This window comes from Myotis myotis, unplaced genomic scaffold, assembly GCF_014108235.1.
Source record: "Myotis myotis isolate mMyoMyo1 unplaced genomic scaffold, mMyoMyo1.p scaffold_m19_p_20, whole genome shotgun sequence".
Taxonomy (NCBI): domain Eukaryota; kingdom Metazoa; phylum Chordata; class Mammalia; order Chiroptera; family Vespertilionidae; genus Myotis; species Myotis myotis.
The window spans coordinates 3,656,521-3,673,073 of record NW_023416325.1 but is presented as its reverse complement, the minus strand read 5'-3'; the positions used below and the strand labels follow the sequence as shown (position 1 = coordinate 3,673,073).

Here is a 16,553-nt window from a genome sequence, read left to right as displayed (position 1 = left end):
TTGGCCAGTGGCTGGCAGACTGTACCAAGAAGTCTCCTGGAGGGGCGTTTCCTGGGTGAAATTGCTAATAGGAGTGTTAGAGTGGGAGGGGGCAGGTAACAGGCCATAGACTCAGAGCCCAATGCCTGGGTTTGAATCAGGCTCCTTCACTCACTCGTGAGGCCCTTGGCAAGTCCCTTCACCTCTCTGTACCTCAGCCTTCTTATCTGGAAAGTGGGAGTAATAACAGCTGCTACTTAAGATCATTGGCAATAAAAATACGGCAACTTGGCACACAGTAAGCACCATGTAAGTGTCTATTGTTACTATTTAATTTCTCAGAGCATCAGCTACCTCATCTGTGAAATGAGGACATTAATATGTATCACATTAATATGTGATTTAGGTATTACTACTATGGAATTAATCTAGATGGTCCACGTAAGGAATTTGATGTGGTGCCAGGCACAGTCAGTGCTCCCTAAATGTTCAGGGTTATTACTATTCTTACCACCTCCTCTCTCACCTCTGACGCCGATGGGCTCCTGGAGCCTGGGGGCCTCTGTGTCGAGGCTGCAGGAGCCTGGGCCCCCAGCCCAGCTGTCATGTCTGTTTATAGCCTCTGAGACCTTCGGGGCAGCAAGGCAGCTCTGGCCCCGACCCTTGTCGGGCACTCCCAGCCGAAACCAAACGCCTCCCAAGGACCAGCGGCAGACGTGTGTCCCTGTCACTTTGGGCGAACACTTGTCCATGGATTCTAGGCCTGGCCAGGCACCCGATCCCCTCCCTTCAAGGCCGAGCTAGGAGAATGCAGCGGCTTTGAGGAGCTCAGGCAAACCAGGTTCAAATCCCAGCTCTCCCACTTTCTAACTGTGACCTTGGGCATGCCAGTTTGCCTCGCAGGGCCTCAGTCTTCTCTCCTGTGAGATGGGTCCATGACAGGCCTGTTGAGAACAGTGGAAGGCAAAATGAATGGCACACCATCAGCACCCTGTGTTCACCTTCAACACTGTCATTACCATGGCCGCCCAGTCCTTGTGCGGGTCTGACCCGGACACAGGACAGGAAGGCACTGAGACAGAGCTAGGTCCCCACGCCAGCCTGGGCCCCATGACCTCAGAGCTCCCTGCATAGCTGGGGTGTAGAGTTGCAGGGGGGATGGGACTCACGTCTTAAATTGCTCAGAATCGCTCTGTCATCTGTGGGCCACCAAGCACTGCCCTGACTCAGGGTTCTTTCTTAGGCGGATGTGTCAGACACCCCAAAATACATGCAGGCATAATATTGTCTCCTTTCCCTGCCCCGTCGCTAGCTCCATTCTCTTTTCTGGATAAGAAGCTCACACCTACTCATTACAAAAAAGTTATTTTCAGGAACATATTCTTCCAACAGACATTTATTCAACGGTTTCTCTAGGCCAGGCGCGGTTCTGAGTTGCTGGGACACAGATTAAAGGCTGTAGATCAGGGGCCACATCCAGCCAGCCACCTCTTTGTCAATAAAGTTTTATTGGAACACAGCCACGCGCACTCACATATTGCTTGCACTGCTTTCTGGGTAGCAGTGGCAGAGTGAGTGGCTGGGACATTGACGGGGTGGCCCATAAAGCCCCAAATATTTACTGCCTGGCCCTTTACAGAGAAAGCTTGCGGGGCTCTAATGCAGAGGAACAAATAAGATGGCGGGTTGTTCTCACTCCCACCCGTGCGTGCATCTTGTCCACAGCATCCCTCAAACACCACGGGGTACACAGTGTCCCCAAAAGGTGGCAGCAAGAGAATGGAAAGGAGGCGGCACTTACTGGGCCAGGCGCTGTGCTAGGAGCTGTCGTTGCATCTGTGCCCTGGGGTGACCACTGTTGCCGTACTGAAGCCCTATAATGTCCCCGTGCATCAGAACGGGAGGCGAAGGTCACGCACAGCTTTCCACGGGCACACGCTCGTTGTGCTGGGCCACGTGTGCTCTCTGTTACGGGCAGTTCCACAGAAGCCGGGAAGAGGCACGCTCCCACTGCTGGGAGGAAGACAAGCTGCTCAGGAGAGGGTCCCGCCCCCTCACTAAGCGCCTGCTACATGGGGAACAAAGATGATGGAGTGTCCCGACCTTGAAGGTGCATCAGCCGTGATAGAATCTCAGCATCTGTGCTGTGGTCCTACCCCCATCCTTAGTGCCTGGCACACAGTAGGTGCTCAGCAAATATCGGTTGAGTGAATAACTTCTGTGTCAAACTTTCCTGCACAGAGGTGAGTCCGGGTTAGGCAGGACGAGTTCAGGAGGAGGAGAGAGCACCGTGGGCTGCCATGACTCTGGGTAGGAAGGATGGATAGGAAGAGGGAGCAGCACAAGCAAAGCCAGAGGCCAGGAATGTGTGAGGTTTGGGTGGGGTATGGCGAGTAGGTCAGGAGAGTGGGATGGAGGGCTTGTTTGGGGCAGGGGTGGGAGTTGGGACTGGACAGGAAATTTGGGCTCAATTACAAGGGGTGTTGGATTTCAGCAGGAGGACAGTAGGGAGCCATAGAAGGTTTTTGAGCAAGAGATGGATGCTATGCATATGCAAAATATGCCTCCTGACCTCAAATAGAACATAGAAGTGGTCTTTCTGGAGTTGGGGGCAAGGTTGCTGTCATCCCCTCACCCCATTTCCCTCCGTATTCCTCATCTCCTGGCCTCGGGTCGTCAAAAGATGGTCTCTGGGATCACCCTTCAAACCTCAGAAGCCAAGGCCATTTGAGTTGTTACTGTGCCAGTGGCCATCCACGGGGGTGGAGTTTGGTTTCTCCTTGACTGCTCCGTCTTCTCCCAAGTGAACAAGTTGAGAAGCCAGCAGTTCATTCACTTAATAGAGATCTATGGGCTCCCACCATCTGCCAGGCATGGGGTGGGCCCTGCAGCCAGATCTGAGGTAACCAGCATCTCCCCAAAGGCCCAGGCCGAGCGCAGAGACCAGGAACTGATCAGGTGGTGACAGAACCAGAGATCCAGGCCGTGTGGGCCCAGTGGTTACCAGTTTGGACTTGCAGGTCCAAGCCCCCTGCCCGGGTTTGAGTTCCACTCTGTCACTTCACCTCCTAAGCCTCAGTGTTCTCATCTGTAAAATGGGGACCGTGATAAGCTCCACCTCATAGGTTGCCGGGGGACTGCAGTTTGTGAGGTGATATGTACACAGCTTGGTGAACACCAGGCACAAGTTCAATGCTCCAGGGATGCCGTGTCGGGTGGACTTGAGGGGGGAAGCATGGCGGCCATGGGAACCCTGGGTGGGGTGCATGTGGGGGGTGCCCTAGCCAGACTGGTAAGTCCTGGGAGCATCCACGGTGGAGAGAAGTTGGGCCTGGCTGCAGTGCCGGTGGAGATGGGCACTGAGGAGGGTCAGGGAGCGCCCAGCAGAACCCTGCTTGCTGGGGAGGGTGGCCCCGTGGCCCAGTTTGCCCGGCTTTAGCACCGACGGTCCTGCATCCTGTGATCTTGGGCAAACTCGCACGGTTGGCCACATAGCGCCCACCAAGACATCTGGACCCCGGTTAAGCCCGGTGATACATTAGGATTTGCGCCAGCAGGAACCAGGTTCCGAGCGTTTTCCCCGACAGTAACCCCTGGTCTGGCCTTCCCTTGCAGGATCAGCTGAAACAGTGCTTCTCCAGGCGGCCCCCTGAAGCCAAGGACACCGACACCCTCGTACAGGAAGCCGACAGCCAGTATGGGACGTGGAGGGACCAGCACCAGAGCGGGGAGAGGTCGGTGGGGCGTGTGGGGCCACTGGCCGCGGGATGGGGTGGGGCGGCTGGGCAGTGGTCATTGTTACTGGAGCTTGTTGTGTCTGTAATTGTAAGAGTAAACCATTCTTGTTGTAAAAAAGAAATTTAGAAAGTATTAAAAAAATAATAAATGATATGTGAAATGTCCAGAATAGGCAACTCCATTGAGACAGAAGGCAGATTAGTGGTTGCGAGTGGAGGGGCGGGGGTGGAAGGGGGCAGGAAGGGAGATTGGGAATGACTGCTAAGCAGGTACCAGTTTCCTTTCGTGGTGATAAGATGTTCTAGAACTACATGGTAGTGATAGTGATGGTCACACAACATTGTCAAGGTACTGTATCTCACTAGTGGTAAATTCTATGTTACGCGTATTTGCCACAATTTAAAAAACATTATAAAGAAAATGAAAACACCAGTGATCTCAGCACACAGCTATTAACCTTCAGTAATGGTTTTGTCTTTCTAGAATTTTTCAAGATATCTGTGTGTTTATAATATAAGAACATATACATATTGCATTATACACTGTCTGCGTTTAATGTGGCCACTGTCAACGGCCAGTAGGTCCTCAGGTGTCAGCCTGGCTCGGAGGGATGCTAGGATCATGGCAGAAGCCTGGAGGTTATCCAGTGTAGCTGGATTTAGGAGGCAGGCAGGGCTGAATCCCAGCTCCACCCCAGCCGGCTGTGGGACGGCCTGGCCCATTGTTATTCTCTCTCTGCGTCTCCAGTGCCCCTCTTACTGGGACCTGGGATCTCCCAGGGAGGAGGGTGCCTCACCCTGTCTCCTAGAGGCACTGCAACGCCCCCTCCTGGACAATCCCAGGAGCCGCTGTGCTCCCAGCCCTAGCTAGCAGTGCCATCTGCTGCCACCTCAATGGTATTTCTCCTTATTTTTTGTGGATTTGGCTCAACCCCACCCCACACCCCCAAATCCTGCCTATTTCAAGTAATAAAATCATCCCAGAGCCGACAAAAAGCACCTCTGTGCTCCCGGTACACCTGGGTCAAAGGGTCTGCTTAAGGGTGCAGCTGGGGGGGAGGGTCTTTCAAGGTAGACCCTCCTATCAGGGAGGTGGTGTCTGGCGTGCCCACACCCCCTTCCCCAGGTAGGGCTTCCTGTGCTTGGACTTTGGTGTCTTTTCGTGGACAGGGAGAGCCTTTTTAACGTAAGGACTTGATTTATTTATAAATTTCCTATTGTATATGATGCCCATTATCCAAGTGGTACCTGAATGTATGGTCGTGGGAAGAAATTCTGGAAGTCGAAGAGGGTCAGGGACGTGGGTTCTGTAGTCAGTTCTGCCCCTTTGGGCCAGCTGCCTCGTGTCTCTGTGCCTCAGGTTCCTCATCTTTCGTGAGGTGAATGTTTCATTTCAGGAGGTTACCTCCCATCCCACAGCTGGCCAGGTGTTCTAGAGGCATGATCAGCACCTGGCTGTGTGCCCACGGTGGTTCTCCGGGGATGTCTGTCTCCTGCCTCCTGGTGTAGAGAGCACACCCCACACCCCACTTTCTGTGCCTTCTTTACCCTGATACTCAGTCCTCGGAAACAGCCTGCATGACCATGTCCCCTTCCTTCCCTCCTTCCTCACAGCGTGGCCCCTGAGTCCCCGTCCCCGGACAGCAGTGCAGCGTCGGCATGGAAGCAGCCCTCCAGCAGCCGCTTGTCCTCACTGTCCTCCCCCACGGAGGCCACGGAGGCCGGGGACCAGCATGACTGCCCCAGGGACCAGCGGAGCACCAGTGTGGACCGCTCCAGCACCGACCTGGAGTCCACTGATGGGACGGAGGGGCCGCCCCCGCCCGACACCTGCTCTACAAAGAAAGTAGACGACTTCTCCTTTATCGATGTAAGTCGGTACCCGGAGCGTGTGTTGGAAACACTAATTTCTTCTTAAAGGGACACACTAGCATCTCCTGGTGAATTGCCCCTTTCCAGGGTAGAATCTGTGTGCCAGGCACCGGTCTGGTGGGTGCAGAGGGCACAGTCTGAGATGGGACTGACGCCTGCATGTGGCTTGGACCTGCCAGACACCAGCTGTGTGTCTTGGGGCAGATGCTTTCACACCCTGAGCCTCGGCTTCCTGATCCTCTTGTAGCCAGCAGAGTGGGCTCCACAGCCTCAGATACTGTCCCGTGCTCAGATTGAAGCTGGTCCTAGCCCACGCCTGTTAGGTGAGCAGGAAGCCTGACCTCATCCCTGCCAGGTGCTCTTAGTGGGATGTATCCCTTGTGCCAGGGTGTGCAAGTCTCTCTGTAAACCAAGTGCAGTGGTTCTAAGAAGGGGAGACCCCCTCCGGTGTGGGTCCCTTGAGATACGATGGTCTCATTCTTCCGCTTCCCTGACAGTAGGGCTGCCCTCCCACCCTCCTGAAGATGCAACATCAAAGTGATGCAGAATCTAAAGGGACCGCTCTCCTGACAGCAAAGCCTCATGCCCTCACTCGTAGGGATGGCTGCTCAGATTCCCCCCGAGAGAGAACCCACTGCTTTGGGAGGGGCACTCCCTCTAGGGCCTCAAAGGGGATTCCCTTCCTAAGTATCGTCAGCTGGCACCTCTGGGTAAGAACAAGATGGGGAAAGACACAACTTCAGTCTCCGCTGGGGCACCCCACTATATAAACATGGACATGGAATGGAGCATAGGGATTTCATTAGGTGGTGTCTTCAATTATTCATTCAACAAACGTGTATTGAGCTCCTGCTATGTATTGAGCACTCTTCTAGCTTATATGCTCGTATAATGTCACCAGGAGGGGAAAGGCATTTCCATTGTGTGCCCGCTATGTGCCAGGCACAGTGCCAGGGCACTCAAGCTTCATTTGATTCTTGTGATTAACCTACGTGGTTTGTTTCATGGAGAAACTTCGGCTTCGGGTGTCAGGTTAGTATTAAAATGCAGAAATGCTGGCCCGTGTGTCACCTAAACAGGAGCTTGTCCATCAGCGCAGCTTGACACACTTCTCTTGGGTGGTGCCCTCAGTGAATGGTTCCCTTGTTTTTCCTCTCTTCCTCCCTACTGCTCCCAAAGCAAACCTCAGTCCTCGACTCAAGTGCCCTCAAGACCCGGGTACAGCTCAGCAAGAGAAGCCGCCGCCGGGCTCCCATCTCCCACTCCCTCCGGCGCAGTCGAGTCAGCGAGTCAGAGAGCAGGTCTCCGCTGGAGGAGGAGGATGACACCATGTGGATGTTCAAGGACTCAACAGGTACACCCCTCGCCTCCATAGATACCACACTGAGCAGCAGGAAGGATGGAGGTTAAACACTAGAAGGAACTTCCTGTGAGTTGAAGGCTATAGGATATTAGAACATAATTATACAGGAAACTGTGATTTCTTATTCTGCACAGCTTATTAGAAACTAAGTAAAAAAATTATTTTTGAGGGATGATATATTAATTGGGGCTCTGTAGGTTACAGAGGACAGAACCACAACTTAACAGAGTTTCATGATTTCTGCTTTTATCCTTATTAAATTCATCCTATACTCTCTTCAGGTTTGTTTGCTGGTCTTTTTTTCTAGATTCTTCAGTTAATAGATCAGTTTATTTATCAGTCTTACTTGGTTTCTAGTGAATTATTTTAAGGCTACGCATTTTCCTCTAAGGATATCTTTGGCTGCATTTTAAAGGGCAGGTAGGGATTAGCCAGGGAAGGGTATTCCAGACAGAAATATTAACAGGACCAGAGAGGCAGAGGTGTGGAAAGAACATTCTGTGTGTGTTGCAGGTGCCTCTCTAAGTGGTTCAAGCTGGTAGTAGCAGAAATTATGCTGGAAAAGTAGGTGGGGCCAAGTCGTGGGAAGTCATGATTCTTTGCCAAGGAGTTAGGCTTTTTCTGTAGTTAGAGAGCCATGGGAGAGTTTTAAGAGAAATCTTGTAATGGAAACCATAGCAGGTGACCTCCCCACCGTACACATAGACAGCCTTCGTCCCCCACAGGCTACTGTAGGGACTTGTGTTCACTTGGCAAACAGTAGGATGTCAGACCAGCTTGGAGCTGAGTGAGGGGCGCAGTTTCTGACCAGACACCTTAAATGCTTGGAGGGCTCTCTCTCCCTCTCCCATCTCGTGCCTGTGGAGAAGGAAGGTCAGGAGAGCAAGCCCTGAGTGTGTCCTCCTCTGTCAGATGGCCCAGGAATGCCCAGATGGTCAGGGTTGGTGTGAGGATTGCCCGAGGGTCTGTGTGCAGAGCATCTGGAACCCGAGCCTTAGTGCACGGGGGCTGCCAGTGCCATCAGCTCCCTTTTCTTTGCAACAGAAGAGAAATCCCCCAGGAGAGAAGAGTCCGACGAGGAGGAGAAGCGGTCTGAGAGGTCACCCAGCAGCCATCCCCAGAGGATGCCCGCGTTTCCGGGCATCAACCCAGCCATGCTCAAGGTACGGCACCTCGCACCTGGAGCCACTCACAGCCCTGGTAGCAAAAAGAACAGAAAGAGCAGGCCCCATAATTCTCCCTCCCTCCCTCCTTTCCATTGTCCTCCAAATATGGGTGAGAATCCACCTGCCTTCTTCCTGTGGGAATCCGTCAGTCCAAAAGCTTCCTCTTATTCAAATGGATGCAGGAGCATGGAGCTGACAGAGCTGACCTGCAGGATGGGTTGGTGGCCCCACCTCAGGGCTGCAGGCCTGGCCACCGATTTTCTTACCCCCCCACCCCAGGTCAGCCAGCATCTCCCCTGCCCCGGGGCTTGCTGCCTGTGGAGGCCCCGGCATCACCGTGCAGTGGCAGTGCCGTGGGATGGGACCCTCTTCGGGCAACAGGTGGTTACAGACTCAGCTCTCTCCTCTCCCAGGCGCAGCTTCACAAGAGGCCAGAGGCAGACAGTCCCAGCGAGGCCCCCGGCTGGGCCCCCCAGCCCAAGACCCCCAAATCCCCCTTCCAGCTGGGCAGTCGTGTGCTGCCCACCAGCCTTGAGAAGGACGAGAGGTGAGGGGTCTTGGGGGTGAGTGCCCTGCCCCCCTTGGGGGTGTAATTTGGGGGAGGTTGCCCAATTTTAGAGCCGAATGACTGAGGATGAAAGGAAGAAGTGTGGGCACTGCTTGTAGACATGCTCAGTAAAGGATAGCGGAGTTCTTCTTAGGGGTCCTGTTAACACGTAGAAGCTAGGGGTTATTCATGATGCTGACGTTGCCATATAATAAATGCTATGATAGAGCAGGGGCTCTCAAACTGTAGGCCACAGGTCCATTTCAGCTCATTGTCTTTTTGTTTAAATAAAGTTTTATTGGCACGCAGCCATACCCATTCATTTATGGGTTGTCTGCTGCTGCTTTCCTGATGCAGCTGCAGAGCTGACTGGTTGTAGCAAACACCCTATCACCCCCCGAGTATATTTACAGTCTGGTTCTTGATTTGACCCTGTCATAGAGGACAAACTGGTGAACTAGACTTAAGGAAGAAAGGTGTGGGGAAGGTCTCTAAGAGGAGACACCTGAGCTGAGTCATGGTGTCCACAGAGGTGGCAGCTTGAGGGGCCCCGGGCTGAAGTCATGGCACGTACATAGGCCCGGAGACCTGATAGAGCCCGGGGCTGCAAGGAGTGCGTGTTATTGGAGCACAGAGCAGGCGGCAGGGAAAAGGACCTGAGGTTGAGAGGGACAAGGCCACAGCTGAGATGGTGCCTGTCCTGCTCTGGGAACGCCAGAGCTGCAGGCCTGGCTCCAGAGTCAGCGTTGCAGCTGGGGGAGCCCCCAGGCCAGGTCTCAGAGGTACCACTGGAGGCCTGGTCTTGTGCCTCCACCATCAGACAAGGCTTCCTTGGTCTGCCCAGGGAGGCTCTCCTTCCTCACAGACCTCCCACCCCCACCCCAGGCAGGTCAGAAACTTCACTGAGCCCTCCAGGCTGAGCCCTCCAGGACCACATGGTCTGGAGCTTTCTCTGAGATCAGCATAAGCCAGGTCTTACATGTATGAGATAGATAGATAGATAGATAGATAGATAGATAGATAGATAGATGTATATGAAGGAATTGTCTCATGATTTTGGAGCTTGACAAGACCACAATGTGCAGAGCAGGCTGGCAGGCTGGAGACCCAGGGAAGATGTGATGTTGAGTCCCAGAGTCAATCTGTTGGCAGAATTCCCTCTTCTTCAGGGAAGGTCAGTCCTTTTCGGTTAAGATCTTCAACTGATTGGGTAAGGCCCACCCATAATATGGAGGGTAAATGCTAATCTCATCTAAAAGAAATACCTTCACAGAAACACCTGGAGTGATGTTTGACCATATATTTGGGTACCCTAGGCTAGCCAAGGTGACACATAAAATGAACCACCACGGAATTTACCTGGGTAGAGAGATGGCAGGATAAATGGATGGAAATAATTTTATATAAGCATGACAGTATAGCTGCAGATTATTTCATAGAGTGGATGTACCAGCGTTTATTTAACATTCCCGTTGTTGGGTGCTTTGGTTAATTGCTGTTTCTTGCCTGTCAATCATGTGAGCATGGGCATGTTTGCCGTCTGTGAGTGCCCTGCCCAGCGTCCACCTTGGACAGCAGATGGAGAGTTGGGTCCCTCACAGCCTGCCTGCGAGGTGCCCTCGTTCTCGCTCACACTTGCCTCTCCCCGTCTTTGTGGTTTTAGATCAGAAGAGACCTCACCCCAGTGGCTAAAGGATCTGAAATCTAAGAAGAGGCAAAGCCTGTATGAGAATCAAGCTTGACCAGGTAGGAAGGGCTCTGGTGGGGGAGACCTGGACGGAGCCTGCAACTCAAGGGATAGGGAACGTGGGTGGTGAGAAGCATAGGTTCAGAGATGTGGGATGTTGCACCCTCGGAGGGAGAAGGAAAACTGGGTGTGGGTGTTCTGGGTCCTCTAAAGGGTGTGGCAGTGCCTGCTTCCTCTTAGGGGTCAGTCACAGCTGGACCACCTGGAGTGGCAGGGCTAACCCAGCCTCTGGCTGGCCCTTCTCCTGGTCTCCGTCCCCTTTTATAACATGAGAGGGCAGGACATCGAAGATCAGCTTAATCTGAAAGGTTCCCAATCTACATTTATGTACTCCCTGTATAATTAAAAATTAATTTGGGGAAAAAAAGATTAAAAAAAACCACACGATTCGATATGGCCTGGTATAGGTCCCAAACGGCTGAACACCTTGGACTTCAGTTTCCTCGTCTGTAAAATGGACTGAGAGCACCAGGTGGCCGAGTGGTCCAGGAGCTCCCTGCGATTGCACCTCCAGTGTCTCCTGTGCATCCTCAGGGTGGGAGCACACGGTCCACGCCCAGAAAAGCTGCTCTGAGAGGCACAGCACAGCAGACCTCTCTCTACCTGCCTCCCTGGTGGGCACCCTCCGCCCCCCCCCCCCCCCCCCCCCCCCGCCCCGCGTCCACAGGCGGAAACCAGAGCCCTCTGACAAGGAAGCATCTACCTCTCAGAGGCCAACCCTGCCCTGCGTGGATTTAATGCTGCTTAGGCTCTCTCCCCTCTTTCTATGAACATCCATACGTGACGCTGCAGGCATACTGTGTGCTTGCTTATGGGTGTTGCATATACTACACAATATTTACATATTTATATTTAGATATAAGCATCTATGGGTATGTATTTGTGTATCATAAACTCCAAAAAGAATTCTGAATTCTGCAGTGAAGCTGTGCTCCAGGTTTGGATGAGGGATGGAGCCTGTTTGTGTGTGTTTCGAGCTGTGAGGTGATGTCTCAGTTAGGCTCCAGTCACCCACGTGAGGACGCTGAGGCTGGAACCCCGACTTGGCTCAGTGTCACCTCCATTCCACCGCATTCAGCCACCCGCCACCTTCCTCGTCCCAGGCCTTAAACAGCAACAAACCCCACGTCATCCTTCCCAGCCTGCAGCCTGCGGCGTGGCCGTCTTGTCCCAGCAAAGGTCCTGAGGCCTGAAGCTAGAGAGTAACTGGGCTCCTGTTCCCCCTACTGACAGGGCTCTCCCTTCCTCTCCAGACGGGGACACCGCCACGTCTCATGAACAGAAGCCTTAACTGTTAGACCCCCAAGACGAGGCTGCACTGTCGCCGTTCCCTCCTGCACAGTGGTCACCTGCCTGGGCCCCGCCTTCCGGTCAGGGCAGACGCTGTCCGGGCTCCACCCTCCGCAGGCTCTCAGGATGGACCAGGTCGGACCGGATCAGGCGGAAAGGCTCCCTCTTCACGCACCCGCACGCCTCCCAGACAGCACTTCAGGCTGGGAAAGAAGCCAGGCTGCCCAGAAGTGTCCATGTGGGCAGTTTTGCTGCGGTTTTTAATGTAAAAGTGCATTTCCGCCCACGTCAGCAGCAGTTCTGGGAGCACGGGTCGGTTCTGGAAAGCACTCGAACTGTGAAGCGCCTTCTCCCCTCCCAGGGCGGTCTTCCCAAGAGGACTTTCCAGGAAAGGAGAAACTCTCGTTCCTGCTGGTGTGTCCGGGCAGCGCCGCGGGGCGGGCATCCTGATTGCTTTTCGGCACGTTCCCCTCCCTCTCGGAAGCTCAGAGGTTCCGATGTTAAGTGTCCCCTTCCTGTATTTATCCTTCCCAGGGGCCGTGCGCACAGCTCGCCTCTTTTCTTGCGTGTCACGTTTGTTTGCTTTCGAAGGTGATGAAGCAATAATGCAGCCAGTTCCCCTTGACCATGGATGTGTATATAAGCCTTCACATTGAGGAACGGGAGGAGAGAGGCGTAGCTGCTTTGCCGGGAGCATCTGGTCATCTCAGGTTACCTTGTCCCTATCCGAGCTTTTTGTAGACATTCTGATTGTCACCTGTGTCTCCCTGGTTCCTTGCCCTTGTGAGCTCTGGTTTCTGTGGAGGGACCTGTCCCTTGGCCTCCAGGGTCATAAGCTGCAGCCCCTGGCAGTGCCTTTCCCACCCGTCAGACCCGCCTGGGGATTTTCCCAGCGTTGATCTCCATCACTGCCTGCGCTACGGGAAGAGCCGGTCCGCAGTGGCCTCGCTGAGCAGATGCAGGGATGAGGGGCTCTTGTGTTTCTACTCACCTCTTCCTTCTACCAACCCTCCCCCTGCATCCACCATCTCTTTAGGTCCAGATGAAGGGCGGGGTCTTGCAGAAAGCCCTTCTCGGCAGGGGAACTCCCCAGGCCGGGACGCGGACAGAGCGCTGGGTGCTGGGTGCTGGGTGACGGAGCAGAGGTTTACCTGCCTCGTTTTCTTGCTGTCTCTCCTCTGTCCTTCTCTTTGGAAATCCTCCACACCAGCCTCCTCCACCTGCGAAGCCCAAGGCCCCAGCAAACATCCCAGAAATGCCTGCTGGCCACCTGCCATTCCTGCAGTCGCCATAAACTTTGTGCCAACCTTCCCTGGGAGATGCCCTTTGGAGAGAGAGATGCTTGGGCAGTTCACAGGGTGGCCGGTGGTGGCTGAAGGGTCCTGGGGCTCAGTTTCCTCATGGACACATACACAGCATTGGCTAGATATAGACACATTCCCCCTCCCCCGCAACTCCCCAAAAGGTGAAAATCTTCATAAATCCCAATATTTGCAAATGGTGTCAAAGCATCCCTCCCTTCCCAGCCACCTCTCAGGAGTCTGTGTGTCTGCCCATCGCTCTTATCGCATCCTCTCCCTTCACCTCCGCTCTCCTCTTGGGGGTGGGGAGAAGGGGACAGCAGTTGTGTTTCTCTGGGGTAAGACAGCCTGTGCCCTGGGGAGCGGCTCGCTTCAGCACCGCAGACAGTGACTGGAGTGCCCTCCCTGAGTCCTGCGGGCTGAGCTTTGCTGCTTACCAATGGGCACTGGTTGGACCCCGTCGCCCACCCACCCTGTGGGTCTGGAAGCATCTGCGTGTGGAGGCCTGGCCTTGCTTGATCATAGCTGTGTCCCCTTCGTTCCCTGAGTAAGTGGTTGATCCGTTCTTTCTGGCAGTTTGGGGATGGAATTCCTCCAGGAGCTGCTGGTAGACGTTTGTTCGTGCTCTGTAACAGCGTTGATGTGGCTCCTGGTCAGGAGGCCCCCTGGGGCACTGCTAGTTCCTTCCTCAGCTGCTGCTTGCTTTGTCCTTCTGAAGGTGGGAAAGGCCCTTGGGACCATCTCAGGCAGTAGGAAGTGGCCCATTCTGTCCAGTGAGTGTAGCTCACTCACCACGCACAACTCTCAGTTCCGTTTTAGCCCAGGTTTACCCGACAGGAAAGAAAAACTCATGAAAAGGAGATCTTTTGCCTACCCTACCCTACCCCCCCCCCCGCACCCCCATGTCTGGAACTAAAAGTTCAGTTGATTCCATGGTGATTAAGACACACAAAGTCCACCCCTTTCAACTGACTAGAGCAGACTCTGAACATTCTCCCAACTTCTTCTATTTCCTGCTGCCTCCTCTCTCCATGCAGAGCAGACAATCACAGTGGGTCAGGAGGGACCCTCCCAGTGCAGCCCCCCCCCGTCCCCCCCCACCCCCTGCTCAGGAACCCCTTGGGGTCAGTGCATCCAGGTCAGAGCGATTGACTTCCACGCCTGTGCAGACAGCTGGGCCAGTGGGGGGTGTGCTTCTCCTCTTTCTAAACGGGGTGAGCTCTTTGGGGCAAAGCAAGGGTTTGTGCTCCAGTTTCCCAAGTGAGCCTGGGGTCACCCTTGGAAATCTGTCTCCTTTACACTGAATATGCCTTAATCATCTGTATGCAGTCAAGCCCTGCCCACCTCTCTCCTTCCTCCTCTGAGCCCGTGACTCTCCTTAGTGAATCTTGCATAAAAAGCCAATTGCTACGGATGCACCATCTCAGCCACCTCCCTCCCCGTTCCTCCCTCCCTCTCCACACACACCCTTTGACCCTTTGCACATCAGCATCTTGACAGATGACCTCTTGACAAGTCTGTATGTTCCCCCCAGTGGAGCCCCGTCCTCGTGGTCTCTTGTCTAAGGAGGCAGAGGCCTCTGGCCTGTGAACCTCCCGGCACGGCCTCGGCGTCAGTGCTGCGGAGGATGACTTGGTGCCACAGAGAAATGCCGGGGCCGGGAGACCTCGCAGGGTTTGGGATGCTGGGGATGACGGCCTCAGGTGCCTAGGGTTGGGGGCCAGGACAATCAGATGGAGATGTTTTCCAGGGGGACCAGCCACGCCCTGTGCTCCCGGAGAAATGTGTTTTCTTCTGTGCATCCCGGGAGTGAGGCCAACTCCAGGTGTTGCGAAGGAGCCAGACTAGACGAGGCCCAGGCCTGAGATCCTAAACCTTAGAGGCTGCGCAAGGGGTTTAGGAAAGCCCTTGGCGTGAGTTCTCAAAGGAGCTGCCCACCTGGTGCTGAGAGCTGCCTTGTCCTTTCCTGCTTTTCCATTTCCCACCCGGGCACCCCGGGTTGCCCCAGCTCCGGGCATAACTGCAAAGCTAAGTGTCCACAGGTGTGCGGGCGGGTCACCTGCAGAACGAAATGCTTTCTTAAAGGTGACTCGGTCCCGCGTGGAAGACTGCGTCCACCCACAGAGAGGGCTGTCCCCCTCAGCCCCTGCGGCCCCTCCCACGAAGCCCTGTCCCTTAACAGGAAGCTGGCCGGCAGCCTTTGTATGAACTAGCATTGGGGGTGGGCCTGTGGGAGGGGAGGGGGAGGCGGGAGGAAAGCGCTCTGGGTGGGACCTCCCAGCCCGTCCCTGGAGCCGTGGCAGGTTGCTTCCCTGATGGACAGACAGCCTGTGCCGTTCCCCCGGGAGCACCTTCCGCGAATCGGACAGGCACTTGCGGACCATCTCTGGTGGCGGCGCGCCCGCGCAGAAATACGACGCCGTTGTCTACAGAAGAACTTGAGCCTTTTTCACGATCTCACTCCACATGGCCTTATAGATCCTGTAAATAGGGGGCTGACAAAAGTCATATATTGTGTTACGGGCGACATTTTGTACTGGGCTGTTTCCTAAATCAAACCAATATTCTAGAAGTCCAGCACTTCCCACCTGATTTTGATCCTCAGATGCTTTGTAAGACGGGGAGTGGAAATACATGGACGCAGACTGTATATTTTCCTAGCCTTTCTTCCAGGTCCCTGCATCAGAGCGTTGAGTCCCGACAGAGAAGGAACCCAGTCGGGAGTGTGGGAAAGCTAAGCTCCCCGCTGGCATCCTCGCAGTTGCCTTAGAATTCGCCAGCCCTGGAGTTCTGCACGGGAGGAGGCGAGAGGCACTTTATCCAACCCCAGAGGGAGCCTCGAATCGTGTGACTGACAGTTCACCTAGAAAAAAGCCTATATTTTTAACGTCGAAACCATGGGGCTCCCTGGACTCACCGAGTATTGGACATCGACAAGTGCTTTTATATTTTGTAACTGTAGACTTTCCTACGCACCTCGAGAGCAGTTGGGAAGCCGGCCAACTGCCCCAAACGAGATGACCTTTGCATGTACAAAGATGTTGCATTCAGACCATGAAAACAGAAATAAAGCTTTGGTGCAAGTTGCACTGGAGAAGTCGGTGTGTCCGTCTGCGAATGAATGGGCGCCCAGGCGTGCACGCCGCCACCCGCTGCATCAGGCGCTTGTCCATGCTGAGCTGGGGCCAGGCAGCGGGAGGGGCTGGGGTCCTGGACACACAGCTGGTTTTCCATTCAGCGTGGGGCCGACCCCTCATTCTGCCGCCTCCTGGCCGTGGGACATCCCTGAGCCTCGGTTCTCTGCGATGGGGTGGTGATAACGACACCAGGGCAAGAGGTTAAGGCAGTGGTTCTCCTGGGTGCATGGAGCTCCCCAGGTGACATCTGGCAGCGACAGGACACATGTTTGGTTGTCACACGGAGGGGCGGGGGCTGCCCCGGGCATCCAGTGGGTAGAGGCTGGGACGCTACTCAGCATCCTACATGCGCAGGATGGGCCCATCACAAAGAATGGGCCCATCCCAATGGCAGCAGTGCCGAGGTGAGAACCC

General features: G+C 54.5%; 1 protein-coding gene across 10 annotated transcripts in view; it reads left to right on the top strand.

Moving 5' to 3' along the window:
- KIAA1671 (KIAA1671 ortholog) overlaps positions 1–16,099 on the top strand; it is a 135,220-nt gene extending 119,121 nt beyond the window's left edge. For 6 of the 10 annotated variants that reach the window (XM_036353655.1, XM_036353651.1, XM_036353652.1 and 3 more), the window contains 7 exons: positions 3,595–3,713; positions 5,331–5,586; positions 6,768–6,942; positions 7,996–8,114; positions 8,531–8,664; positions 10,328–10,410; positions 11,665–16,099. In XM_036353655.1, the coding sequence (XP_036209548.1) occupies positions 3,595–3,713; positions 5,331–5,586; positions 6,768–6,942; positions 7,996–8,114; positions 8,531–8,664; positions 10,328–10,406 (882 nt within the window). In that variant the 3' untranslated portion in view covers positions 10,407–10,410; positions 11,665–16,099. Of the gene's footprint in view, positions 1–3,594; positions 3,714–5,330; positions 5,587–6,767; positions 6,943–7,995; positions 8,115–8,530; positions 8,681–10,327; positions 10,411–11,644 lie in introns of all 10 variants that reach the window. The other 4 variants (XR_004974828.1, XM_036353653.1, XM_036353656.1 and 1 more) reach the window with 4 other exon arrangements.
- The last annotated feature ends 454 nt before the right edge of the window (positions 16,100–16,553 follow it).